Source organism: Microcaecilia unicolor, chromosome 11, assembly GCF_901765095.1.
Source record: "Microcaecilia unicolor chromosome 11, aMicUni1.1, whole genome shotgun sequence".
NCBI classification, from domain to species: domain Eukaryota; kingdom Metazoa; phylum Chordata; class Amphibia; order Gymnophiona; family Siphonopidae; genus Microcaecilia; species Microcaecilia unicolor.
In genome coordinates this window covers 105945386-105971602 of record NC_044041.1, presented here as the reverse complement: position 1 = coordinate 105971602, position 26217 = coordinate 105945386, and the positions used below count along the sequence as shown (strand labels likewise).

General features: G+C 46.4%; 1 protein-coding gene across 1 annotated transcript in view; it reads left to right on the top strand.

Annotated features, from left to right (window-relative positions):
- The window catches only part of LOC115480232 (fibrillin-2-like), a 296051-nt gene that overhangs the window by 117594 nt on the left and 152240 nt on the right, over positions 1 to 26217 (top strand). The window contains exons 8-13 of the mRNA XM_030218752.1: positions 884 to 1009; positions 7099 to 7251; positions 19546 to 19737; positions 20660 to 20803; positions 22652 to 22771; positions 23479 to 23604. Coding sequence (XP_030074612.1) covers positions 884 to 1009; positions 7099 to 7251; positions 19546 to 19737; positions 20660 to 20803; positions 22652 to 22771; positions 23479 to 23604 — 861 coding nt within the window. The remainder of the gene's footprint in view (positions 1 to 883; positions 1010 to 7098; positions 7252 to 19545; positions 19738 to 20659; positions 20804 to 22651; positions 22772 to 23478; positions 23605 to 26217) is intronic.

Here is a 26217-nt window from a genome sequence, read left to right as displayed (position 1 = left end):
CGTTGTGTTTTGGCCTAGTGGCTTACATAGGAGTCTTGTAACTGTAGTCAAAAAAACTCATGAATTGATGATATGAAAAATCTCAAGCTTCAAATGATAAGTAAAAATCTTGAGACAAAAACGTGAAATAGGTTTTGAAAAAGACCGTTGTAAGTCAAACTTCTGTCATACGGATCTGCGTGAGCGCGGTGGGGATGCTACTGAGTTCTCCACGTAGGTGGATTCTCTTTAGATACCTTCAAGGAACGCCATAATACGGATAGAGAAGAAGGGCAAACAATAAAATAGAGCAGAATTTCAACAACAAAGGACACAGAAGTACCCATCATAGTAGATGACGGCAGAAAAAGACCTGCATGGTCCATCTAGTCTGCCAACAAGACAAACCCACATGCGCCACTCCTTTAAAGGAAAGTGCAAGCAGACATGATAAACCAGTCCAGAACCTCCAGAGAAATTTCCAATAAGTCACAGCCCCATAAAGCTCCCGTCCCTAATAATCATTGCTCCATGAGTTGGTCTTGTATGATGGGTGGGGATGGGGAGGAGGAGGAATTCGTTACCAGAGAATGTGGTAAAGGCAGTTAGGTTAGCGGAGTTTTAAAAAGGTTTGGACGGCTTCCTAAAGAAAAAGTCCTTAGACCATTATTAAATGGACTTGGGGAAAATCCACTATTTCTGGGATAAGCAGTATAAAATGTTTTGTACTTTTTTGGGATCTTGCCAGGTATTTGTAACCTGGATTGGCCACTGTTGGAAATAGGATGCTGGGCTTGATGGACCTATGGTCTTTCCCAGTATGGCAATACTTATGTACTTAGGAGGAGGAGGAGGAGATGCTCTTCATGGCCATGATGTGTTGTTCTGTTCCTTCTCTCTTCAGATGTGGATGAATGTAGCACAATTTCTGGTGTGTGTGACGGAGGCCAGTGCGCAAACACTGCCGGGAGCTATGTCTGCACATGTCCTCGTGGTTTTGCTACCAGCCTGGATGGCTCTCGCTGCCTGGGTAAGACAATAGAGGGGGGAAGTACTTTTCTCTTGGCTTTTCCTGCAGGTAATACTTGATACACCTGGTCTGTGTTCGTTTGCCCCCATGGTGCCCTGCTAATGTCTTGCCAACGGCAAGAGCAAAAGAAGTTCTGTCTATGAGGGCACAAGAGCATGGCTGGTGTGTAGAGAGAGGCCTATAGCAATATAGTTCCCCAAAGGCTGCAGGATATGTGATGCCTTTTAACAGTTCTGGATAAATGAGGCCCCACCCTGTCATAGGATGAGTCAGTTTACTTTGCAGCCAGTTGTAACAGACATTTCTCTGGGATCTAGCCTGCTAGAAGGAGTAAAGATGAATTAATTATAATCAAAATCTATCTGGGGCCAGCCTGGTGTGGATGAAACCCAATTTAATGCCCGAGTCAGGTCTTCTGCACCTTGGTTGACTGGACCTAGAGGATGCTGCTGAGGCAGTGTTCTCAACGCCTTGTCATCATTTAGGGTGATACTTGGTGGCTGGATTCCAAGATACAAGCTTCCCAACCTCAGGACTGTTGCAGCAATGACCAGGCTAGGAATCCTGAGAGGATCTATTAAAATAGAGAAAAAATACCCATGTAGGCGTGAATGAAGGCTTATGATATGGAAGTAAAATTAGAATCAAAGAACTACTGGGCTGGCAGCTACTCTCCAAACCTCTTACCTTTGAAAGGAAAAAATGGACCCTTGCAATAGACAAAGAGACTTCCTTTATCACCCTTTGAACGCCAGAAGCTTCTACTTCAGTAAAAGAGGTTCTTTGTGGTCTTACTTGGGAAATTTTATACCCCCCCCCCCCCCCCATGTCACTCTTGAAGTGGCAGAAGTTACTGCTGTAGTGGTGATCATCTCTCCTCTTCCCTGGATCAAGTGTGTCACTTCCACCTTCGAGGGAGAAGGAAATGGTACAACTGCTGCTCTACTAATATAGTAGATGACAAAAGATAAAGACCTGTATGGTCTATCCCAGGGGTGTCCAACCTCAGCCCTTGCCAGGTCAGGTTTTCAGGATTTCCCCAATGAATGTGCATGAGATCTATTTGCATACAGTGAAGGCAGGGTATGCAAATAGATCTCATGCATATTCATTAGGGAAATCCTGAAAACCCGATTGGATTGCGGCCCTTGAGGACCAAGTTTGGACAACCCTGGTCTATCCAGTCTGCCCAATAGATAAATACTCACCAACACAGCTGTCCCACCTCACTAGGGCTGATGGTCTCTCAGTTCCCAGATAAAGTGTAGAGTTCTTGCTGCAATGTTTGCTCTTGAGAAAATTGGATTCTTTGCAGTCTATATATAAGAAATGTTTAGCATTAAAGTAGTTTAAACTCTACCTTCTAATGACTGGGTGTAGTAATGGCTAGGTACCGAGCCACACTGGAATGGGAGGTCTCTGACATATGAGGCTAACAGCTCCTTAATTTGGCAATGATGTATGAGACGTGGAGGAGCATTAAAAAAAACCCCAAAACGTTTAAGTCCAAAAAAATCCCCATTCTGCTCATACCGTCCAAAAAACAGCCATCTCACAGTCATAATCAAATAGGAAAAATGTCTACATTTCCTGTTCAATTATGGCTGTGAGATGGACATTTTTGCACTGAAAATGTCTAAAATGAATAGCCATTTCCAAAGTGAATCATCCAACTTTTGAACGATAAAACACCAGTGACATGAGCATCTGTTTGACATCATTTTCAAAAACATGGCCACATAGACATCTGTGTAGGAGTAGCCTAGTTGTTAGTACACTGGACTAGAAACCAAAGGACACAGGTTCAAACTCCATTATAGCTCTTTTAGTACAGAAGCGTAGCCAGACCTTGACAGGAGGGGGGGGGGGGGGCAGAGCCCAAGGTGGGGGGCACATTTTGGCCCGCCCTCCCACAGCTAGTTCCGTCCCCTTCTGCGGCCGCTACCGCCTTTCCGCCGCCATCCTCCTGCCGCTGATCCCCCTCCCACCGCGAAGTACCTTGGCTGGCAGGGGTCCCCAACCCTGGCGCCCTTTTTTGTTTTCAGTCACTGTGCATGCTCATTTTAATGAAAGTGACAGGGCGCCAGGCAATGCAAGACCAGCGCGGGACAAACGCTTTAGCTGGCGGGGGTTGGGGACCCCCACCAGCCAAACTGGGGCCCCAAAGCCAATTTGGGGGGCCCAGGCCCCCATGGCTCCCCGTAGATACGCCACTGTTTTAGTGTAAACGTGATCCCTCCAGGACCTGAAAAATACAGGGGAATTTTCTAAAGAGAAGGGCGCCCATCTTCTGACACAAATCGGGAGATGGGCATCCTTATCTCAGGCTCGCCCAAATCGGCATAATCGAAAGCCAATTTGTGGCGCCCTCAACTGCTTTCCATCGCAGGGACAACCAAAGTTCACGGGAGCATGTCGGCACCGTACCGAAGGCGGGACTGGGGCATGATTAAGAGATGGGCGTCCTCGGCCGATAATGGAAAAAAAGAAGGGCGTCTCTGGCATTTGGCTGACTTTACTTGGTCTATTTTTTCTTGCAACCAAGCATCAAAAAGGTGCCCGAACTGACCAGATGACCACCGGAGGAAATCGGGGATGACCTCCCTTTACTCCTCCAGTGGTTACTAACCCCCTCCCACCCTAAAAAAAAAAAACTTTAAAAATATTTTTGCCAGCTTCAAATGTCATACCCAGCTCCATGATAGCAGTATGCAGGTCCCTGGAGCAGTTTTTAGAGGGTACAGTGCATTTCAGGCAAGCGGACCCAGGCCCATTCCCCCCCCCCACCCCACCTGTTACACTTGTGGTGGTAAATATGAGCCCTTCAAAACCCACCAGAAACCCACTGTACCCACATGTAAGTGCCCCCCTTCACCCCTTAGGGCTATGGTAGTGGTGTACAGTTATGGGGAGTGGGTTTTGGGGGCTCAGCACACAAGGTAAGGGAGCTAGGCACCTGGGAGCAATTTGTGAAGTCCACTGCAGTGCCCCCTAGGGTGCCTGGTTGGTGTCCTGGCATGTGAGGGGGACCAGTGCAGTACGAATGCTGGCTCCTCCAACGACCAAATGCCTTGGATTTGGTCATTTTTGAGATGGGCATCCTCAGTTTCCATTATGGCCGAAATGTTGAGATTTGGGCGTCCCCGACCGTATTATCAAAACGAAAGATGGATGCCCATCTTGTTTCGATAATATGAGTTTCCCCACCCCTTCGCCGGTATGTCCTTACAGATGGGCGCCCTTACAGATGGTCGTCCCCATTCGAAAATACCCCTCTTACTGTACCTGAAGGTACACCAGTCCAATAGCCTTCAGGCTTGCAGTTGTCTTACATATTTAGGTACAGTAGATATTTTTCTGTTTCTAGAAGGCAGGGCCGGTCTTATGTAGGAGCAACCGGTGCGGCTGCACAGGGACTTGTGCCCCCAGGGGCCCTGCGCTGCCAACTAGAGACCTGCATGGGAACTATTTTTTTTCTGTTTATGTTTTTTCCTTCTGTTTCCTCTCCTGCAGCAGATCCAGCACTGATCCCTTCCCTCCTCGTGAGTCCACAAAAACATGATTTTACTTTGCTGGTGCCGGCAGTGGTAACGGGAACAAGCTGTCTGGACCGACCAGGTCCTTCCCTCTGCAGAGTTCCGCCCATGCGTAAACAGGAAGTTACATCAGAGGAGCGGAATGGTACTGAAGGAAAGACCGGTCGGTACAGACAACCTGTTCCTGTTGCCGCTGCTGGCACCAGCAAAGAAATCAGGTTTTTGTGGACTGGGAGGGGGAGGGTGGCAGGACTGGACTGAAGGGAAAAGAAGGGAGAGGTAATCCATAGAGGAAGAGAAGAGGAAACAGAGGGGAAAACAGGGGGACACAGAGCTGCTGGGCTATAAGGGGGAATGAGAGATAGGAGACAAGAAGTGCTGGACCATAGGGGTGAAGGGGAAGGCAGGGCAAACCGGGGGGGGGGGGGGGGGGGGGGGCAAAATTCTCCGGGCCCGGCCTCCAAGGAGGGCCCAGCATCAGGCCTTCAGAAGGCGCTGACAATCACCGTGGATACAGGAACAAAACTTTTTAGCGCCCTGGAGGAACGGTAAAAAGTTTTATTCCCGCAATAAAAAATCTCTTTGTCCCTGCAGGTCTCACTTACAGGATCCTGCAGCCGGCAGCGATTCACAGTCAGAAAGGGCGGCCATCTCTGTGGCCTTCCTTCTGCCACATCCTGCCCTCTGTACTGCAACTTCCAGTTTAACGTCAAAACAGGAAGTTGCAGTAGAGAGGGCGAGATGCAGCAGAAGGAAGGCTACGGAGATGACCTCTGACTGTAAATCGCTGCCGGCTGCAGGAAGCTTTAGGTAAGACCAGCGGGGAGGAGGAAGGAAGGGAAGAAAAGCGGCAATGGTCAGGGGAAAGCAGTGAGGGTGGGGGTCTCAGCAGTGGTGGTGGGGGGCCAGCAGGGAGGCCCTGAAGTGTTTTTGCCCCTGGCCCAGCTTTGTCTCTTGGCCGCCCTGGGGGAAGGGAAAGGGAACAAGTAAATGCTGGATCATAAGGGAGAAAGGTGGAGAGAGGGGGCAGGAAATTGATGGACCATTGGGGTGGAGGGTGAGAGGGGAAAGAGAATTGCTGGTCTTTAGGGGGTGAAGGAGAGGGGAGAGGGAATTGTTAGATCATAGGGATGTAGGAGAAGGGAGAGGAGACAGGGAGTGCTGGACCATAGGGGTGGAGGGGAGGGGAGAGAGAACAGGGTATGCTGGACCATAGAGGTGGAGAGGAAGGAGGGGAGACAAGGAAATGCTGTACTATAGGGGTGGAGGAGAAAGAGGGGTGGGCAGGACAAGGGAAATGGGCTATAAGTGTGGTTGGAGAATGACAGAGAGGAAATGTTGGGGTAGAAGAATGTAGGAAGGAAGAGGGAGGGGAGATGCTTGGCATGGTGAACATGTGGAAAGACCATCAGGGTAGATGTGAGTCATTGGGAGGCGGGCTAAAAAGGAGCAGGGTTGGGCGGGGCTAGACAAGGGGCTGGGGGGCCCCACCGAACTGGTCTGCACAGGGCCCCACAATTACTAAGGCTGGCCCTGCTGGAAGGCTCAGAATTATTTAAGAAAAAAGAGTTATCCTACCATCGCATCTGGGAACCTTATATCCAGTGGTCTGCAGGACCTGGTCCTTCCTTGTTGACACATTAATCTCGGTTCCTGAAGATAATAGCAGGCGTATGGGAGGGGGGGGGGGGAGGGAGAGAAGAGGGAGGTGGGACGGAGAGCATTGATTGTAATGTTATTTTGTTGTGAATGATTAGCACTGGAGATGTTTTCCAGTTGATTGTTTTATTGTATATTGCTAAATTTCATAAATAAAGGTTTAAAAAAAAAAAAAGAAAAAAGAGTTGAAGTGGGACTTGAACCTGGGTCCCTTGGTTCACAATACACTGCACTAAGTGCTAGGCTACTTCTCTAACCTGCATGCTACTTTGTTCGGAATTGCCATAATACCTGCAGCTGATATAGAGCCTGGTTTTCCTTTCTAGTTTTATCTGCAGAAGGGGCCAACAACCACTGGGGAATTAAGGAGAGGTCATGTCTTAATCCCTCCAGTGGTCAGCTGCTCAATTAGAGCAACTTTTTATAACATGGACATGACTAAAACATATCTAAATAAAAACATCCTTCTTTTTAAACATGGATGTTTCTTCCCATTCAAAAATCCCTGTTGGACGTCCTACTTTTGGGCATTCCTTAGATCTGCCCAAAACATGCTGTTTGCTATTTGGAGAAACTGCGGTGTGAAACGTCCAAATTCTGACTTTCCAAAATTAGGATTTGGATGTTTTTAGCAGATGGACCATTTTTAAAGGCATTTTAGGATGCCCATCTGCTTTGAAAATGAGCACCATAGTCTTCCACATTCCCTCCCCTCTTGAGCAAGAAATGGCATGCCCACAAACTGCCTAACTTCTGACTTCCAATTCTGGATCCGACACTCCCGATTCATTCCATACCACAATTCCACTCCTGAGTTTTATATTCTACATCAGAACTGTGGGCTGTCATTATGGCAGAAGACGACCTGCCACTTACTGTTCTCTCCCCTCATAGATCAGCGCATTGGCATCTGCTTCTCGGCCCTGATCGGTGGGCGCTGTGCAGCTGAGCTGCCAGGACACTTCTCCAAGATGCAGTGCTGCTGCGATTCCGGGCGGTGCTGGGCATCAGGACAGACACCGGAAATGTGTCCAGTCAGAGGATCAGGTGAGTGAGTGGAGCAGGACAAGATGTATAAAAATGTATGGGAGGAAGCCACAAGAGGAGTCTTTGATGGTTCCATGGAAGTTTTGCATGCCCATAGTATTTGTCTGAGATTGTTGAGAATTTTGAACATGTTGCTGTAATGTCCTCGTTTAGCATTTCTACATTTGTTCCAGTGTTGGAGTAGGTCTGATCTGTGACATTCAGAGATTAATTTTCAAAAGTATTTCTGCCCGTAAAGCCAGTGTTTACATGCATAAATAAGCTTTTACCAGCCAATATTCAGCTTGCGGGAGCCAGGCTGGCTAAGTCTCATGATTGGTGCTAAGCCCAGACATTCAGCGTTGGTCCGTTTCCAGTAACTGGCACTGAATATCTATTTTGGATTTTTTTTGGGCCGGTTTAAACTTAACAGGCTATGTCAGTATTCAATGCTGGCTGGTTAAGTTTATAGCAGTCAAAGATAGGCCTGCTATTTAGGCGATCAACTTTGACCACTAAACTTAGCTGATGAAGTACTGAATATTTGTGGCTAGCCAGTTATGATATAACTGGTTAGCTGCTATGCGTTAACCACAGATATTCAGCAGAGATAACCAGCTATCTCACGCTGAATGTTAGTGCTTAGCCAGTTAACTGCTATTTAACTGGCCGGGAGTGGTGCGGTGGAGGCAGTCCGCCCCGGGTGCACTCTGCAAGGGGGTGCAGGGAGCAGCTGTGCGGCTGCTCCGCCAGTTCCCTGCTCCCTCTGACTTTACTTTCTGTTCTGGGGCAGGGTACTGGCAGAGGTGACAGCTGCGCAACTGCTCTTTGCACCCCCAGGAGGTGATGCGCCGGGGGGAGGGGTGGGGGGTGATGCGCCGGGGGGGGGAGGGGGTGATGTGCCGGGGGGGGGTGCGCAGTGGCAACCTGCCCCGGATGGCGGCCGACATAGGAACGCCACTGCATTCCTTGCTGGTTAAATAGCACTGAATATTGGCCAGTTATAAAATTGGCCCTTCTGATATGCACATAAATATATGCACATATGAATAGTATGCGCATAAGATTGCGTGCAGGGGGGGGGGGGAACCTCCTGTTTGACAAGTCCGGGCTTTTTTTTTAATGACAGCCTGGACCTGTCCAACAACTTCTGGGGGACGATTGTTCTGCCGCAGAAGTACCCCAATGATCAACGCTAATAGCATGCATAAATTTACATGCTATTAACTTTTATCATCGGGACTTTAATTCCCCATGCTGTTCCAATGCTAATTTTTCAGCGCTGTTCAGAACAGCGTGGGGAATTTCATCATCAGCCCCTTAGGACTAGACTCAGTCACTGTTTCCTCTAAGCTGAGAGGGAGTCCTCCAACTGCATTGCTGCCAGTAGGGGGCGGTGCATCAATATTGTGTTTTCAGTTGCTAGTAAGAGACAGATTCTCTGGAGTCCTACAGAGCTTGCCTGTCCCTCACTATTGAAAATACAATGGTGAAACAGCACCTCCCACTGGCAGGACTGTAGGTGGAGGACTTAGAGGGAACAGTGGATTCAGTAAAATGGAGCCCAAATTTAGGCGCCAAAAAATGGGTGCTGAGCGCTGTTCTATGAATGGTGCTCTGAGTTGGGCACCATTTATAGCATAGTGCCTAGTGCCAGAATCCATGCCCAGTTATAGGCATGACAATTTACACCATCTGAAACCTGGTATAAATCCCTGCGTCTAAATTAGGTACGGATCCCCCAAATTCTCTAATCCCGTGTGCATCGTGAGTGAGCGCCCCTGACCTGCCCCCTTTTTAGTTGCATGCTAAAAAATTTACACATGCATTTTTATAGAATAGCGCCTAGCAAGATGCATGCGTGAGTTCAAATTGCTGCCAATTAAGCACCAATAATTGATTGTTACCGCCCAATTATTGCTAATTGACTTGTTACTTGATTAAATTGAATGCACAAATTGGACCCATGCAATTTTGAGCACCATTGCTTAAACAACTGAAAAAACAACTACCAAACACCAGTCAATGCCAAATTAATACTGTTGTCAATGGGTACCTGTATTTATCTGTGCTTTGCAAACTTTTGTTTTTTAATTATCTGGGTTGTGTTCAACATTTGTGTTTGCTAGGCTGGGTTTCGGAATAAATGAAAAATGTACCTCTATCTCGTGCTCGCAGTGCACTCATTTTTCATAATTCCCTGACAGCTTCGTTTATTTGGGGCAGCTGCTTAATTGGGGCAAAGTATAGGAGTCCCCATGTGTCCCAATTAACTGGAATCTATATAGAATTGTGGGTATGTGCCTGTATAAAGTATGTGCATAATATGCGTTTCTATGACGTAGTGGCCCAAACTTTGCTCCACAACACACCTTCACTGAATGTGCATACAAGTACATGAGATTGCTATTGCACATAATTTTAAGTGTGGGTAACTTTAGAAGTGGTACTGTAGTTCTGTGAGGGCCTCCATTTAGACCCCCTGATGCTGCAAACCTGTTCTGTAACAGTATCTGGGCCCAGATTCCATTATAGAGTGCTAATATAACCCACATTGGCACGCCTTATAGTTAGGAGTCCACAGAAGTCTTATAGTATTCTGTAAGTTATGCATGTAACTGGGAGTCCTGCATGTCCCACCCATGCTCCTCCCACAAGCACTCCCCCTTGTGGTTGCACACTATAGCATTGACATGCACCCTTAGAGAATAGTACTTAAGGTGTTCTCATGCTACTTTCCTATGCATTTATGCATGCAAAGGGGTGCATAACCATGAGTGCCTAGTCTGGTTCACAAAATCATCTAAGGAGAAGCCCCGAGTTACATGACAGACTTGATCGACTTACCAATTAGAAATACATCCGAATCAACACTATCTTATCTAAATCTGCACTACCCAAGCTGCAAAGGACTTAAATACAAAACAACTTACGCATCTAGTTTTTCCTACATAAGCACTCAACTGTGGAACGCATTACCAAAAGCCTTGAAAACGACGTACGACCACCTAAAATTCCGTGAATCACTAAAAACCAACCTGTTTAAAAAGGCATACCCTACCGATCCAACTTAAATGCCTAATCTCTGCAACACAACCAAACTAAAGCACATAATGGACATAACACAACTCTTCCGTTCTCCGATTCCCTAATGTGGGTGTGCCACATGAACTTGATCTTAACACAACATCACTTTGTATTTGTTCACACCGGAGCCTGCAAAGGCCTCTCCGGTACTATGTAAGCCACATTGAGCCTACAAATAGGTGGGAAAATGTGGGATACAAATGTAACAAATAAATAGATAACTTACAGAATAAGTTATTAGCATTCCCTGACACATTTACATGACTGCACCTATGCCATCTCTATGGTTGGTGTAACAGTGGGAGCATAATTGTATGATGTGTTACACTGAAGAAGAAGACCTAGGTGTCTTTGTAGGCAATATGCTGAAATCTTCTACCCAGCGTGCAGTGGTAGCCAAAAAAGCAAACAGGATGCTAGGAATTATTAGAAGAGGGATGCAAAATAATACCAAAAATATTATAATGCTTCTCTATCGCTCCATGGTGCGACCTCACCTTGAGTATTGAGTTCAATTCTGGTCGCCGTTTCTCAAAAAAGATATAGTGGAATTAAATTACCCGCATATAGACTGGGGTAATGTAACATCTGTACACGCAAGGGACATAAGATTTCTTGATGAAATCAAGGACAGCTTCATGGAACAGCTAGTTCAGGAGCCGACAAGAGAAGGAAAAATACTAGACTTAGTCCTTAGTGGTGCTCATGATCTAGTGCAGGGGGTAACGATACGAGGGCCGCTTGATAACAGTGATCATAATATGATCGGTTTTGATATTGGCATTGAAGGAAGTGAAACTAGGAAATCAAGTACGCTAGCGTTTAACTATAGAAAGGGTGATTACGACAAAATGAGAAAAATGGTGAAAAAAAGACTGAAAGGAGCAGCTCGCAGAGTAAAAAACTTGCATCAGGCGTGGATGCTGTTTAAAAACACCATCCTGGAGGTTCAGGACAAATATATTCCACGTATTAGAAAAAAGGGAAAAAAGACTAAACGTCAGCCGGCGTGGCTAAACAGTAAGATAAAGGAAATCATTAGAGCCAAAAAACAATCCTTCAGAAAGTGGAGAAGAGAACCAACTGAAAGTAACAGGATAGATCATAAGGAATGCCAAGCCAAATGCAAAGCGGAGATAAGGAGGGCAAAAAAGGACTTTGAGAAGAAATTAGCGTTGGAAGCAAAAATACATAGTAAAAACTTTTTTAGATACATTAAAAGCAGGAAACCGGCCAAAGAGTCGGTTGGGCCGCTGGACGAAAATGGTGTTAAAGGGGCGATCAAGGAGGACAAAGCCGTAGCGGAGAAATTAAATGAATTCTTTGCTTCGGTCTTCACCGAGGAGGATTTGGGGGGGACACCGGTGCCGGAAAGAATATTTGAAGCGGGGGAGTCGGAGAAACTAAACAAATTCTCTGTAACCTTGGAGGATGTAATGGGTCAGTTCAGCAAGCTGAAGAGTAGTAAATCACCGGGACCTGATGGTATTCATCCCAGAGTATTAATAGAACTAAAAAATGAACTTGCGGAGCTACTGTTAGAAATATGCAATCTGTCCCTAAAATCGAGTGTAATACCGGAAGACTGGAGGGTAGCCAATGTTACTCCGATTTTTAAGAAAGGTTCCAGAGGAGATCCGGGAAATTATAGACCGGTGAGTCTGACGTCGGTGCCGGGCAAGATGGTGGAGGCTATTATTAAGAATAAAATTGCAGAGCATATACAAAAACATGGACTGATGAGACAAAGTCAGCACGGATTTAGTGAAGGGAAGTCTTGCCTCACCAATCTAATGCATTTTTTTGAGGGGGTAAGCAAACATGTGGACAATGGGGAGCCGGTTGATATTGTATATCTGGATTTTCAGAAGGCGTTTGACAAAGTGCCGCACGAAAGACTCCTGAAGAAATTGCAGAGTCATGGAATCGGAGGTAGGGTATTATTATGGATTAAGAACTGGTTGAAAGATAGGAAGCAGAGAGTAGGATTGCGTGGCCAGTATTCTCAGTGGAGGAGGGTAGTTAGTGGGGTCCCGCAGGGGTCTGTGCTGGGTCTGTTGCTTTTTAATGTATTTATAAATGACCTAGAGATGGGAATAACTAGTGAGGTAATTAAATTCGCCGATGACACAAAATTATTCAGGGTCGTCAAGTCGCAGGAGGAATGTGAACGATTACAGGAGGACCTTGCGAGACTGGGAGAATGGGCGTGCAAGTGGCAGATGAAGTTCAATGTTGACAAGTGCAAAGTGATGCATGTGGGTAAGAGGAATCCGAATTATAGCTACGTCTTGCAAGGTTCCGCGTTAGGAGTTACGGATCAAGAAAGGGATCTGGGTGTCGTCGTCGATGATACGCTGAAACCTTCTGCTCAGTGTGCTGCTGCGGCTAGGAATGCGAATAGAATGTTGGGTGTTATTAAGAAGGGTATGGAGTCCAGGTGTGCGGATGTTATAATGCCGTTGTATCGCTCCATGGTGCGACCGCACCTGGAGTATTGTGTTCAGTACTGGTCTCCGTATCTCAAAAAAGATATAGTAGAATTGGAAAAGGTACAGCGAAGGGCGACGAAAATGATAGTGGGGATGGGACGACTTTCCTATGAAGAGAGGCTGAGAAGGCTAGGGCTTTTCAGCTTGGAGAAGAGACGGCTGAGGGGAGATATGATAGAAGTGTATAAAATAATGAGTGGAATGGATCGGGTGGATGTGAAGCGACTGTTCACGCTATCCAAAAATACTAGGACTAGAGGGCATGAGTTGAAGCTACAGTGTGGTAAATTTAAAACGAATCGGAGAAAATTTTTCTTCACCCAACGTGTAATTAGACTCTGGAATTCATTGCCGGAGAACGTGGTACGGGCGGTTAGCTTGACGGAGTTTAAAAAGGGGTTAGATAGATTCCTAAAGGACAAGTCCATAGACCGCTATTAAATGGACTGGAAAAATTCCTCATTTTTAGGTATAACTTGTCTGGAATGTTTTTACGTTTGGGGAGCGTGCCAGGTGCCCTTGACCTGGATTGGCCACTGTCGGTGACAGGATGCTGGGCTAGATGGACCTTTGGTCTTTCCCAGTATGGCACTACTTATGTACTTATGTACTATGTACTTAAAAAAGGTTCAAAGAAGAGCGGCTAGAACGATAAAGGGGATGAAACTCCTCTCATATAAGGAAAGGCTAAATAGTTTAGGACTCTTCAACATAGAAAAGAGTCGGCTGAGGGGAGATATGATTGAGGTCTACCAAATCCTGAACGGTGTGGAGCGGGTGGAGGTGAATTGATTTTTCACTCATTCAAAAAGTACAAAGAGCAGGGGACACTCAATGAAATTGTATAGAAATAGTTTTAAAACAAATAGGAGGAAATATTTTTTCAGTCAAAGAATAGTTAAGCTCTGGAACTCATTTCCTGGAGGAAGGTTTATCCTATATAATAATTCTCACCTCCAACGTTCTGACTTGTCTGGGACTGTGGCTCATTCCGAGTTGGTCTGCTAGGCTCCGTAGATCAGGCTGACATCACCGTAGCCATTATGATGTCAACTTCAGAACCCAGGAGAAAAAAAAAACATGCCTCACAGCTGATTCATGTCCAGAGGAGGGCCGCTGGATATGGGTGGCTGGAGGGGGGGGGCAGGGGAGAGAGGAGGGTCGCTGGACATGGGTGGCTGGAGGGGGGCAGGGGAGAGAGGAGGGTCGCTGGACATGGGTGGCAGGAGGGGGGCAGGGGAGAGAGGAGGTTTGCTGGACATGGGTGGCTGCAGTGGGCGCAGGGGGAGAGGAGGGTCGCTGGACATGGGTGGCTGCAGGGGAGCTGAGGAAAACCTTGCTAGCGCCCATTTCATTTGAGTCAGAAACGGGCCTTTTTTACTAGTAGTCTATAATTTAGATGGACATGGGAGAAGCCACTGCTTGCCCCGGGATTGGTAGCATGGAATATTGCTAATATTTGGGTTTCTGCCTGGTATTTGTGACCTGGATTGGCTACTGCTGGAGGCAGGATACTGGGTTAGATGGACCATTGCTCTGACCTAGTATGGCTGTTTTTATATTCTTTAACAGAATCTGGGTGCCCACTTGACCTTGGAGTACCTCATTGGAGGCACCCATTTCTGGAATTACCCCCATACTGCTTATGTGTTGGCACTGTTACATAGTAACATAGTAACATAGTAGATGACGGCAGAAAAAGACCTGCACAGTCCATCCAGTCTGCCCAACAAGACAACTCATGTGTGCTACTTTTTGTGTATACCCTACTTTGATTTGTACCTATGCTCTTCAGGGCACAGACCGTATAAGTCTGTCCAGCACTATCCCCGTCTCCCAACCACCAGCCCCGCCTCCCAACCACCGGCTCTGGCACAGACCGTATAAGTCTGCCCAGCACTATCCCCGCCTCCCACCACCGGTTCTGGCACAGACCGTATAAGTCTGCCCAGCACTATCCCTGCCTCCCAACCTCCAGTCCCGCCTCCCACCACTGGCTCTGGCACAGACCGTATAAGCCTGCCCCGCACTATCCCCGCCTCCCACTACCGGCTCTGCTATCCAATCTCGGTTAAGCTGTTGTAAAATTACTCCTACGAAAAATCGCAAGGAAGAAGCTAGGTTGGAAACAGTGGCATGAGGTGTGAAAGTAGGGTTGTTTTTAAGCAGAGGTAAATTGGAGCAATCACTGTGGTCCTACATTTTGAACATTCCCATGCTGCTGTTGTAGCCACCCATGCCCCCAACACATACTGGCTGATACCACTTTTGCTCAATCCTGTGAGAGTTCCAGCACCCTGGGAGCAGCAGTGACCTGTATGGTAAAGAGAGGTACAACCTATGTTTTCAGCATTCAGAAAGACATCTCCCCCTCACCTCTCTAGGTGATTCACCCCAGGCTGTATAGCCCTATTTGGAGGGCTTCTTTTTGCTATTAAAAGGTAGGCTGGCTGAATATTTGGTCGTTAGCATCTTTAAGGTAGATGTTCAAAAACACTTACGAAGCACCCAACGCTAATCATATAAATGCTTTTATTAAAAAAAAAATCATTGCTTGCTAATGGATACATTTTGGGTGAACTACTTAATGTCCAACCAAAATTGATCCATTTTGGGCCCGATAATCAGCCAGTGGTGATTAACGTTTTGCTGACTGCAGCCAGTGTTATTCCCAGAAATTCAATGCCGGTCTATGTCTGGGCTCCAGCATTTTCAATTTCCAGGAATACAGAGCCGGTGAAAACATAGCCAGTTAACTGTGATATTCAGCACATAAGCAATGTAACTGGCCAGGAGCCATTTCTAGCTGGTTAAATCGCTTTGACTATCGACCCATATGATCTCCCAGGGTCGGATCAAAATTATCCAGGTAGCGATGATATTGAACCAGTATGCTCACTATTGAGCCACTGTGCAGTGTTTAAAGGGGTAAGTTATCCATATCAGATACTTTAGGAGTATATTTTCAGTGGTTCTACATACATAGATAGGGCCACTGAATATTAGGCATAAATGTAAGCAGTATATATCATCTGCTTATCTGTATGTAGCAGCCATCTTTCTACTAATATTAGCCCCGTCAGAAGTCTTCTTGGCTCTTTTTTGCGGTATGTTAAATTATTATAGTTTTCTATTTGCCTGAAGACTCCCTAGATGGCTGAACTTGGTTTCTGTGGTGAATTTCCTGGTGTTCACATGTCTAAGTGACATGGAATTATTTAGGAGTTTTCTTGAACCTCTGTTTTCTTGATTAGGCCTGTCTCTGTTACATAAATTTCTTCCTTATTAATCCTCCATGGACTGGAAAGGTGTGGGATTTGTGAAGTAAAGCTGCAAGGAACAGGCCCTGGTAGTAGGGGTTCTTGTCTATGGCATTGCAAGGGGGTGACACGGACTGTGTTTCACAACAGTGTACAAGTTTAGCTGTGAAGCTTTAAGCACTAATCCCCTATACTAGAAAAAGCCAATGACTTTGTCTTTGGGACAACTCTGTTCTCATAGATGGTGTGAGGCCTATGCTATTGCAAAGCTGTATATGCGTCCTCAAGGTAGCTGTGATGGTTTTTCCAGATGGTGATGAGGCCTATGTTTATATTCATGGGTGACAGTGATGGTTCTTAAAGAAGGAGATGAGGCCTTTCCTTGAGGCCCACCCTGTGATGGTTTTCACAGATGGCAATGAGGCCTTGCTAGTGCAAGACTGTGTTTGTATTCTTGGGTGGCTGTGATGATTCTCAAACACAGGCTTGTGCTAGTGAATGCATATGTCTGTGTTATCAGGGTGGCTGTGCTGGTTTTTGAAGATGAAGATGAGATCTGTTCTTGGGGTGGCTTAATTTATTTACAAAGGCTTGATATACAATGAATCACATTTCAGTGCTGCTTGGCAGTTTTCAAACACACCATAAAAAGAGGGATGAAAGAGTAGGAAAAAAATGGAAGGAAGAGTTGGAGGATGTATACTAAGGCAAGCAAAGAAGAGGACAGAAGAAAAGGCATATATCCCACAAATAGATATAATCTGAGAAGGGAGCAGTTGGGTTAACGGTTACTTGTAATGTCCATAGGTTCTAGAATAGTCAGGCTTTGGTCTGCTTTTTAAATTTGGGAAATGAGAGTTCAAGTCTGATTTCCACAGTAAGGAGTTCCATTGCTGTGGTCCAGCATATCTAAAGGCAGCATCATGGGAAATATATAGGGGTAAATATTTAGCCAACGGTGGGCAGCATTTTTTGGCAGATATTATGCCCAGATATTTAATGCCAGACTGTGTCCAGGCCTGAAGAACAACCCATGATCAGAAGGCCATAGTCCCACTCCAAGTAAAAACCAGTGAGTGATACCTTGGCATTTTTTCTGTTGATAAGGATTAACTATTGTAGCAGTGGTTTTTGTATTACAGTATGATGCCAATTATCCAGACTATCCTCGGCAGGGGGTGATCTGAATAATCATAAATTTGTATGACTGGACAAACCAACATGGACATCCGGTTGCGTTTTTCCTGCGGTAAAACAAAACAAATTTGTTGATTACCATGCCTCTCTATTTCCACATCTCTTGTAGTTCTGTCTCTCCTGTTCCCCCTCCCTCCCCCATGGCCAGCAATCCGGCTTCTCTCATTCTCCCTCACCCGGGCGATCCTCCAAACCTGCTTTTATAGTATAGCAAGCAATGAACATGGTGCCTCTCTCTATATCAGCCTCTCTCTAGACCAGTGCCTCCCTCTGTAGCGTACGGTCTCCTTTGATGGAACTTCCTGTTTCCTGCACTACAGAGAAAGGCAAAAAGCTAGGGAGAAGCAGCATGTGTTGAGCTGCTGACTGTAAAAGCAAGTTTAGAAAGAGAGGGTGAATGAGAGATGCTGGTATGGATAATTGGACATCTGGTTAATCGATGTTTGGATAATTGGCGTCATACTGTATATCTTTTCTGCGGAAAGATTTTGAGACAGGACTACAGATACTTAGAGTCCTGAAGCAGACATACTATTGTCAAAACACAGGACTGTGTCGAGTCCATCCTATTTGTTTTTTTTTTTTGCAATAAAGACTTTTTATCAACCTACCTCTGGAGTCCTACTTGTTTTTGGTTGACCTACATCCTTTCCCTATTTCGTTGGACTATAGGCACTAGCACTGAATATCCAGTTATCACTTATCCGGTTAAATGCAATATTCAGCACTTAACTACCTAAATGTATCTAGACAAAGATGGGATTGTGCTTAGGCGGTTAAGTGCTGAATATTTGGCACTTATCTGCATAAGTTCCAACTCTGCGCATAGACCACCCACAAAATAGCTGGCTTTGAGCTTTGTAATGTGCAGGTCTGGCATTGGGGGGTTGGGGGGGTGGGGGGGGCAAACAGGGCAGCTACCCAGGGCCCCATAGCTCCAGGGGGCCCCTTCCCCTTCTCCCCACCACAGTCCATCTCCTCCTCCTTTCCCAATCTTCTCTAAAAATGTATTTCCCTTCTCAGAGGGGACCCGGCGTGGCAGCCATTCTCACAAGCTGCCTGAGGCTGCCCCAAAGCTTTCCCTCTCTGCCACAATCCCCCCCCCCCCCCCCCAATGCAATTTCCTGTTTCCTCCTGGGTGGATTGTGGCAGAGACGGAAGGCTTTGGGACAGATGGAGGCAGCTTGTGAGAGGCAGGAGCCTCTCCTACCTGGCTTAATTGCTTTGAATATTGACCCCCATAGACATAGATAAGTAATAGGGGGAAGAAGTAGAACAGCCTGTTGAGATGAAAACAGTGTACATAGAAGGGGGTCTAAGGAATTAGTAGGTTGGAGAGATAGTCAAGGGCAGAAGGAGTGAGGCCTTTATAAAGCAGGGTGTGGATTTTCAACTTGATTCTTATGGAAACAGGGAGCAAACGTTCAGAGTTCAGAAGCAGAGATAGATGATCATAACGATGGGCATTATAGAGACTGCAGTCAACTGAATGAGTTAGAGATGTTTAAGGGCAAAAAGTGGTAGGCCAGCGTAGAGAGCATTGCAGTAGTCTAAATAAGTTGTAACCAGGGAGAGAATTAATGTCTCAAGGGTGGGTGGTAAAAGGCTTTCACTGAATTGATTCTATGGAATGCAAAGAAAGAGGATCATGACAGTCAATCTATTTGGTTTTTGAATGATAGTTTGGAATCAAAGGCTACACCTAATATCTTGACAAACTCACCAGAAAAGATGGTGAGACCATCGATGGAAGGTGGTGAAGGTGATGGAAAGCAGAGGTTCAGAAAGTTAGTTGTGTTGACAAACAGTAGCTTTTCTTTAAGCCAAGTGGGAAACTAATTGCAGACTGGTGTTGAGGTGAAAGAGACTGAATGTCTGCATAGGAGCAAGAACTACAGCCTTGGGACTGGATGAGGGAAAAGAGGGGGATAAGGAAAATATTGAATAAAGTTGGTGCCAGAATAGATCCAAGACACACCACAGATGATAGAGTGGATGAAGGACAGAGAGCCGCTATGAGCAATATAAAAAGAACACTGAGGGGAAAGATTTAAACCATGACAAGAAAGGTCCAGAGAGACCTAAATTGTGCAAGTGAGTGAGAAGGAGATTGTGGTCAACAAATCAAAGGCAGAAAAAAGGTTCAAAGAGATTAAGAGAACAGGAGAGTACTGATCCAGTGGTGTCCTGATTTCATTTCACAGTGCAGTGAGAAGTGATTCTGTAAGTTCCAAAGATAGGATGAAGCCCCTGCTAACACTGGAAACCTTTCCTTTCAGATGAACATCGCCGGCTGTGCATTGAGGGGCTTCCTTTGGGCCCAGGCTTCCCTGGTACCTATCCTGGTTATGGGCCTGGGGGTGGTATTGGACCTGGAGGTATCATCCCCGGAGGCACTGGACTTAATGGAGGAAATGGACAAGGGGGTTTCTCTGGTCTCCCTGGAATGGGTCCCGGAAGCTCTAGTATTGGTGAGAATGAGTCTTGCTTTCTTTTATATATGAGGATAATGCTCTACTCTTCTCTGTGTATGTGGGAATGGCTCACTTTCTATCAAAATATGCAGGAATGACTTACACCTTCTATCAGAGACAGACCAAACAAATAGTAGGGATGCACAAAGGCTTCCACACAAAGAAAAGGGAGACCCAAGGAAAAAGTCCAAGTTTAATATCCAAGCACCAATTACCACTCCATTTCTAACAGGACAGTGATTGCATTTATACAAATCTTATGATTAACAATACTCCTGGTACTTGCCGTTGTTATATGACATCTAAAGTCCACCTAAGGCAAGTATGACTCTCTATACAATACTGGCTTGTATATAGAGGAAAAGACTTCAGAGACTCGGTCTCAGCTGGTGTCTGTATAATTAGAACAGCCAACCGGTTCGCTCAGGGCGCGTTTAATTTAATGCACATGCTGGCAAGTATTGTCATCAGTCAGAAAAACCTCTATTAACTATTTTAAATACAATTTATTGTGGAATGCAAAGTAGTACAAAACTAGTGCTTAGCTGTGGTCTGTGCTGAGACTATTGAGAATGCCCATGCCCAACAGCGAGCTCCTGTTTCGCTCAATGCTTCATAAGGAGCTGGACCTCATGTCTTCTCACAGCAAACTTCCAGTACCACAGAATTTTCTGTATGGAACCAAATCTGCAATGTGTTACTCTTACAATCACATACCTCTTGTCATTCTTTTTTTTTTTTTTTTTGTTGCAGTTCAGTTCTTTTCCATAGATTAATATTATATCATGGTATCAATTATTCTAACATTGTTTATCCAGCAGCATCAATTTACACAGTGCTGTACAGCTGCATGAGGCTCCACCCACTTGTGTCACACCGTACAGCACATTACATTCTTCTCTTTACTCACTGATTTTAGGGACAGCCACGCTGAATCAGACTGGAGATATCTGCAAGCTCTTTACCAACCTCTGCCAAAACGGACGTTGCATCCCTACACCCAGCAGCTATCGCTGTGAGTGTAACATGGGTTACAAACAGGACAGTCGCCTAGAGTGCATTGGTAAGCAACACCCTACTGTGTGTGTAACACAGGATACAACCCCCTCCCCTCCTCGATATTCAAAACAATTTAACTGACCAGGAATGGCTCCTGGCCAGTTAAATAGCTTTTAAGCTCCTAACCATGGAGATTTAGCTGGAGATAACCAGTTGTCTCCCACTGACTACCCCAATTAGCAGGCTATATTACACAACATAGCTGGTTGATATATTATGAGGCATATTTTCAAAGCACTTTGGGAGGCTAAGTTCCATAGGTTTCTATGGAACTTTGGGAGGCTAACCTGCTTATAATCGAACGAGAAAAACGCCCAAGTTCCGACCTAAATCGGGAGATGGACGTTTATCTCACAAAAACGAATAAAGCGGTATAATCGAAAGCCGATTTTTGGACGTTTTCAACTGCACTCCGTCGCGGATGCGGACAAAGTTGATGGGGGCGTGTCAGAGGTGTGGCAAAGGCGGAACTGGGGCGTGGTTATCTGCCGAACAGAGATGGGCGCATTTCACCGATAATGGGAAAAAAGTATGCGTTTTTAGCTAGAATTTAGGACACTTTTCCTGGACCCTGTTTTTTCACGAATAAGGCCCCAAAAAGTGCCCTAAATGACCAGATGACCACTGGAGGGAATCGGGGATGACCTCCCCTGACTCCCCCAGTGGTCACTAACCCCCTCCCACCACAAAAAATGAAGTTTCACAACTTTTTATTTTCACCCTCAAATGTCATACCCAGCTCCCTGACAGCAGTATGCAGGTCACTGGAGGAGTTGTTAGGGGGTGCAGTGGACTTCAGGCAGGTGGACCCAGGCCCATCCCCCCTACCTGTTACAATTGTGCTGCTTAATGCTTATTAGTCGTTCAACCCCCCCAAACCCACTGTACCCACATGTAGGTGCCCCCCTTCACCCCTTAGGGCTATAGTAATGGTGTAGACTTGTGGGCAGTGGATTTTGAGGGGGATTTGGGGGGCTCAACACACAAAGGAAGGGTGCTATGCACCTGGGAGCTCTTTTACCTTTTTTTTTGGTTTTGTAAAAGTGCCCCCTAGGGTGCCCGGTTGATGTCCTGGCATGTGAGGGGGACCAGTGCACTACGAATCCTGGCCCCTCCCACGAACAAATGCCTTGGATTTATTCGTTTTTGAGCTGGGCGCTTTCATTTTCCATTATCGCTGAAAAACAAAAACGCCCAGCTCACACATTATTGAATAAAACATGGACGTCTATTTTTTCCCAAAATACGGTTCGGTCCACCCCTTCACGGACCCGTTCTTGGAGATAAACACCCATGGAGATAGGCGTTTTCGTTCAATTATGCCCCTCTAAGTGCTTTGAAAATGAGCTTGATAGTGTATCTAGATTTTCAGAAAGCTTTTGATAAAGTTCCTCATGAGACACACTCCTGAGAAAATTAAAGAGTCATGGGATAAGAGGCAAGGTTCTGGTGTGGATTAGGAATTGGTTATTGGACAGAAAACAGAGGGTAGGGTTAAATGGTCATTTCTCTCAGTGGAGTGCATTTCCATCAGTCACTGGTTTTAGGCTTGCAACAGTCCAGTTACAGCCCTAAACAGCAAGACAGCATTGGAGTTACCTGTACAGGGATTTAGTAAATCTCCTGTCCTGGTTGGATACCTGGAAGAACCAGATTGGTGCCACGATGAACCACCTTGAATTGTTGAGGCATGGCATCAGCTGTGTATGTGACAGCTGATACTGGGGTAATCACCTCTACCATAAGGTGTGCCTCCTGCTGTGCTTATGTCGCTTTAGGCATTCAGAGCATTGCTGCCCCCTTTGACAAATTTGAAGCAATGCCCTGTTATGCTTCTTTCCATGCTCTGCAGATGTGGATGAGTGTTCCAGCAGCCCATGTGTGAACGGAGACTGTGTGAACACGCCAGGGTCCTATCACTGCCGGTGCCACGATGGATACCAGAGCAACCCCACCAAGCAGGCCTGTATAGGTATGTATCCGCTATTAGAGTTGGATGGATTATATAACTCACCCCCCCTTACTGTCCTATGGGGTGGGGGTACCATAAATAGGGGATTAGGCATACATAGATGCTTCTCTTCCTTCATTGTTCTGTGGTGAGTCAGATCTTGATCAGTGTGTGTCCCCCATCACTGTTCTTTGGCATTTTTAAAGTTGAACATCATGTTTCATTCCTCTTAGTGGTGGGTTTGGAGGGGGAATAGGTTAGGGACGCCAGACAATGCTTATCAGCAGGAGATGGAGTCTGGGAGCACTGTGAGATTGACACTGTGCTTCTCCCACTACGAGCTGGACTTGGAGAAAGGTAGATCTACGAGGTAGATCAGCAAGGCACACGAAGGAAGAAGGAATGCAGAAGGAGAAATGGCGGCAAAAGGGACGAGGAGTAATGTGAAGTTGTGAGAGAGGGAGCAGCAAGGCAGGAATGAGATGTGGATGAGGAAATTTAGCTAGCATTATCTGGATGGCATAAAAAGGGAAGTGAGTACTAAAATAGTGGTTCATATTTTAGAGTATCCCTTGCACTATTCAGGCATTACTTTGTGGACAGAGTTTGTATTATTGCAATTGTAGATCAGAAAAGTCAGGGTTTATGGGGAGGGATGATGCCTCTCTGACTGACAAAGGTTAGGCTGACCTGATATCAAATCCCTACCTGTTGTCTCTCCCTTCCAGATTTAGATGAGTGTATCATGAATGGTGTGATGTGTAGAAATGGGCGCTGTGTGAACACCGATGGCAGCTTCCAATGCATCTGTAATGCTGGCTTTGAGACCACCCCTGATGGCAAGAACTGCATAGGTAAGCAGCTGAGACCACTAGGGATGAAGTCTTCTGGGGCAAGCTATAGTCCATTAAGTTCTGTTGATAGAATACAGCCCGATGTTCAAAAATATTTAACCAGCCAGGAAAGGCACCTGGCCAATTAAATACCCTCAAGCCGCCTATCCACCGATATTCAGCGGGAGATAACTGGCTATCTCCTGCTGAATATCCCAGTCAGCAGCTAGCCCGGTTACTGGCTATGTCATATCATTGCCTGATGTGCAGCGGCTGACTGGTTAAGTTTAGCGGGCAGATAGACCCGCGTAAATAGCAGGTCTATGTTTGGCCGCAGAACATAGCCAGTCAGCCAATGAATATTGACTTAACCGGATATGTTTATGGTGCCAAAAAACCCCGCAAATTCAATGCTGGTAGCTGGATATGACCCTGGCATTGAATTTCCGGGTTCGCCAGTGACAGCGGGAAGTAGCCTGTCTAACTCCTGCTGTCGGGGCCGTAGTCTTTGTGGAGAATCATGGTTCTATAAACCTTTTTGCTACAGAAACATCTTACCCGATAGCCTGCACTACTGTAGAAACAGCCCTGTGACCCACAGCTGTGCTATAGGAGCACAGAAACATACCGGTTGGTATTCAGCAGGCGGCGGTCAACGTTTTTATGTCTGCTGCTGGTTGTATTCTCAGATACTCAGTGCCAGGCCATGTCAGGACTCCAGCATAGAAGATCTGGTTGAATGTTGCTGCCAAACTTTATGCAGTTAGGTACAATATTTAGCCCTCCAGATTCTATATATGATGCCTAGAAAATCCACGCGGTAAACATTTCTAACTAAGCATATTCTATAAGCAGCGCCTAGATTTAGGTGCAGTATATAGAATACGCTTAGTTGATATCCCAGAACCTAAAACTACGCACCTCTATTTATACCAACAATAACATGGTGTAAATCCCTGTGCGTAGATTTACACGCACTAGGCAATATTCTATAACTACGCATGTAAATTTTGGAACACCCATGAAATGCCCATTTCCCCACCCATTACCACACCCGTTTTGAACTGTGTGCATTAGAATTTAGGTGAAGTTCATTACAGAATACGCTTAGTGAGTCGTGCTCATAAAAATTTTAATTATTGCCAATTAGTGCTCATTATTGCTTGTTAAGTGCTGTTATCAACACTGATTGGCTTGTTAAGCCAATTAAGATACAAGCATTGTTATAGAATGCGCTTGGATTTCAGCACTGAACTCTAGGCACGATACATAGAATCCGGGGGTAACTGCATAAGAAGAACCACATAGAGGTAGGACTGCTTTTTATGCGGTTATCTTATATGGTGAATATTGACACTTAACCATATAAGTACCGACTCCACCCCTAGAATGCCCACGGCTGGTTTCTGCTTAGGCGATAACTGTGGATATTCGGGGACACTAACCAGTTAGGTGCCGCTGAATGTTTACATTTAGCCCCGAACAAGTGATTTAAGTGACCAGGAGCTTCTCTGGGCTGTTTTAAATCGCTTTGAATATTGGGTGGATAGAGTCTGATATGATAGAGGTATATAAAATAATGAGTGGAGTGGAACGGGTAGATGTGAATTGCTTGTTTACTCTTTCCCAAAATACTAGGACTAGGGGGCACGCAATGAAGCTACAAAGTAGTAAATTTAAAACAAATCAGAGAAAATATTTCTTCACTCAATGTGTATTTAAAGTCTGGAATTCATTGCCAGAGAATGTGGTAAAAGCAGTTAGCTTTGCGGGGGTTTAAAAAAGGTTTGGATAGCCAGGGCCGGTCTTAGCAAGGGCGGGGCCCTATGCAGACCAATCTGATGGGGCCCCATCCTAGCCCCGTCCCCACCCTAGCTCCAGGGTTGGCCACCCCTCCCTCTGAGCTCCAGGGCGGCCACCCCTCCCTCCGAGCTCCCGGGCCATTCCCAGGGTTCCCCAGCTCCCTCCCTCCCAGCTCCAAGGCCGGCTGGCCGGTCTCTCTCTCTCTCTCTCCCTCCTACCCACCAGCTCCAAGGCCCCCCTCCCTTCCCGCTCCAAGGCCTGCCTGTCTCTCTCTCTCCCTCCCTCCCTCCCACCCACCAGCTCCAAGGCCCTCCACCCAGCTCCCACCCACTGGATCCAAGGCCTCCCACCCACCAGATCCAAGGTCCAGCTCCCTCCCACCCACCAGATCCAAGGCCTCCCGCCCACCAGATCCAAGGCCCCCCACCCAGCTCCAAGGCCCAGCTCCCTCCTACCCACCAGATCCAAGGCCCAGCTCCCTCCCACCCACCGGATCCAAGGCCCCCCACCCAGCTCCGACCCCCCTCCCTCTGAATTTTAAGTTACCTCATCGTCGACATCGGAGTGGCCGGCAGGTAGTAGCAGCAGCCATGAAAAGCGTGCGAGCTGCTGGGCTGCGCTTCGGGGGAGCCTTCCTTTCCCTTCCCTCGTTCAGCTCTGGTCCCGCCCTCGTTTTGAGGGCGGGACCAGAGCTGAGCGAGGGAAAGGAAGGCTCCCCCGAAGTGCCGCCCAGCAGCTCGTACGCTTTTCACGGCTGCTGCTACCTGCTGGCCACTCCAACGTCGTCGACGAGGTAACTTAAAATTCAGAAAGCGGGGGGACTGGAGCTTG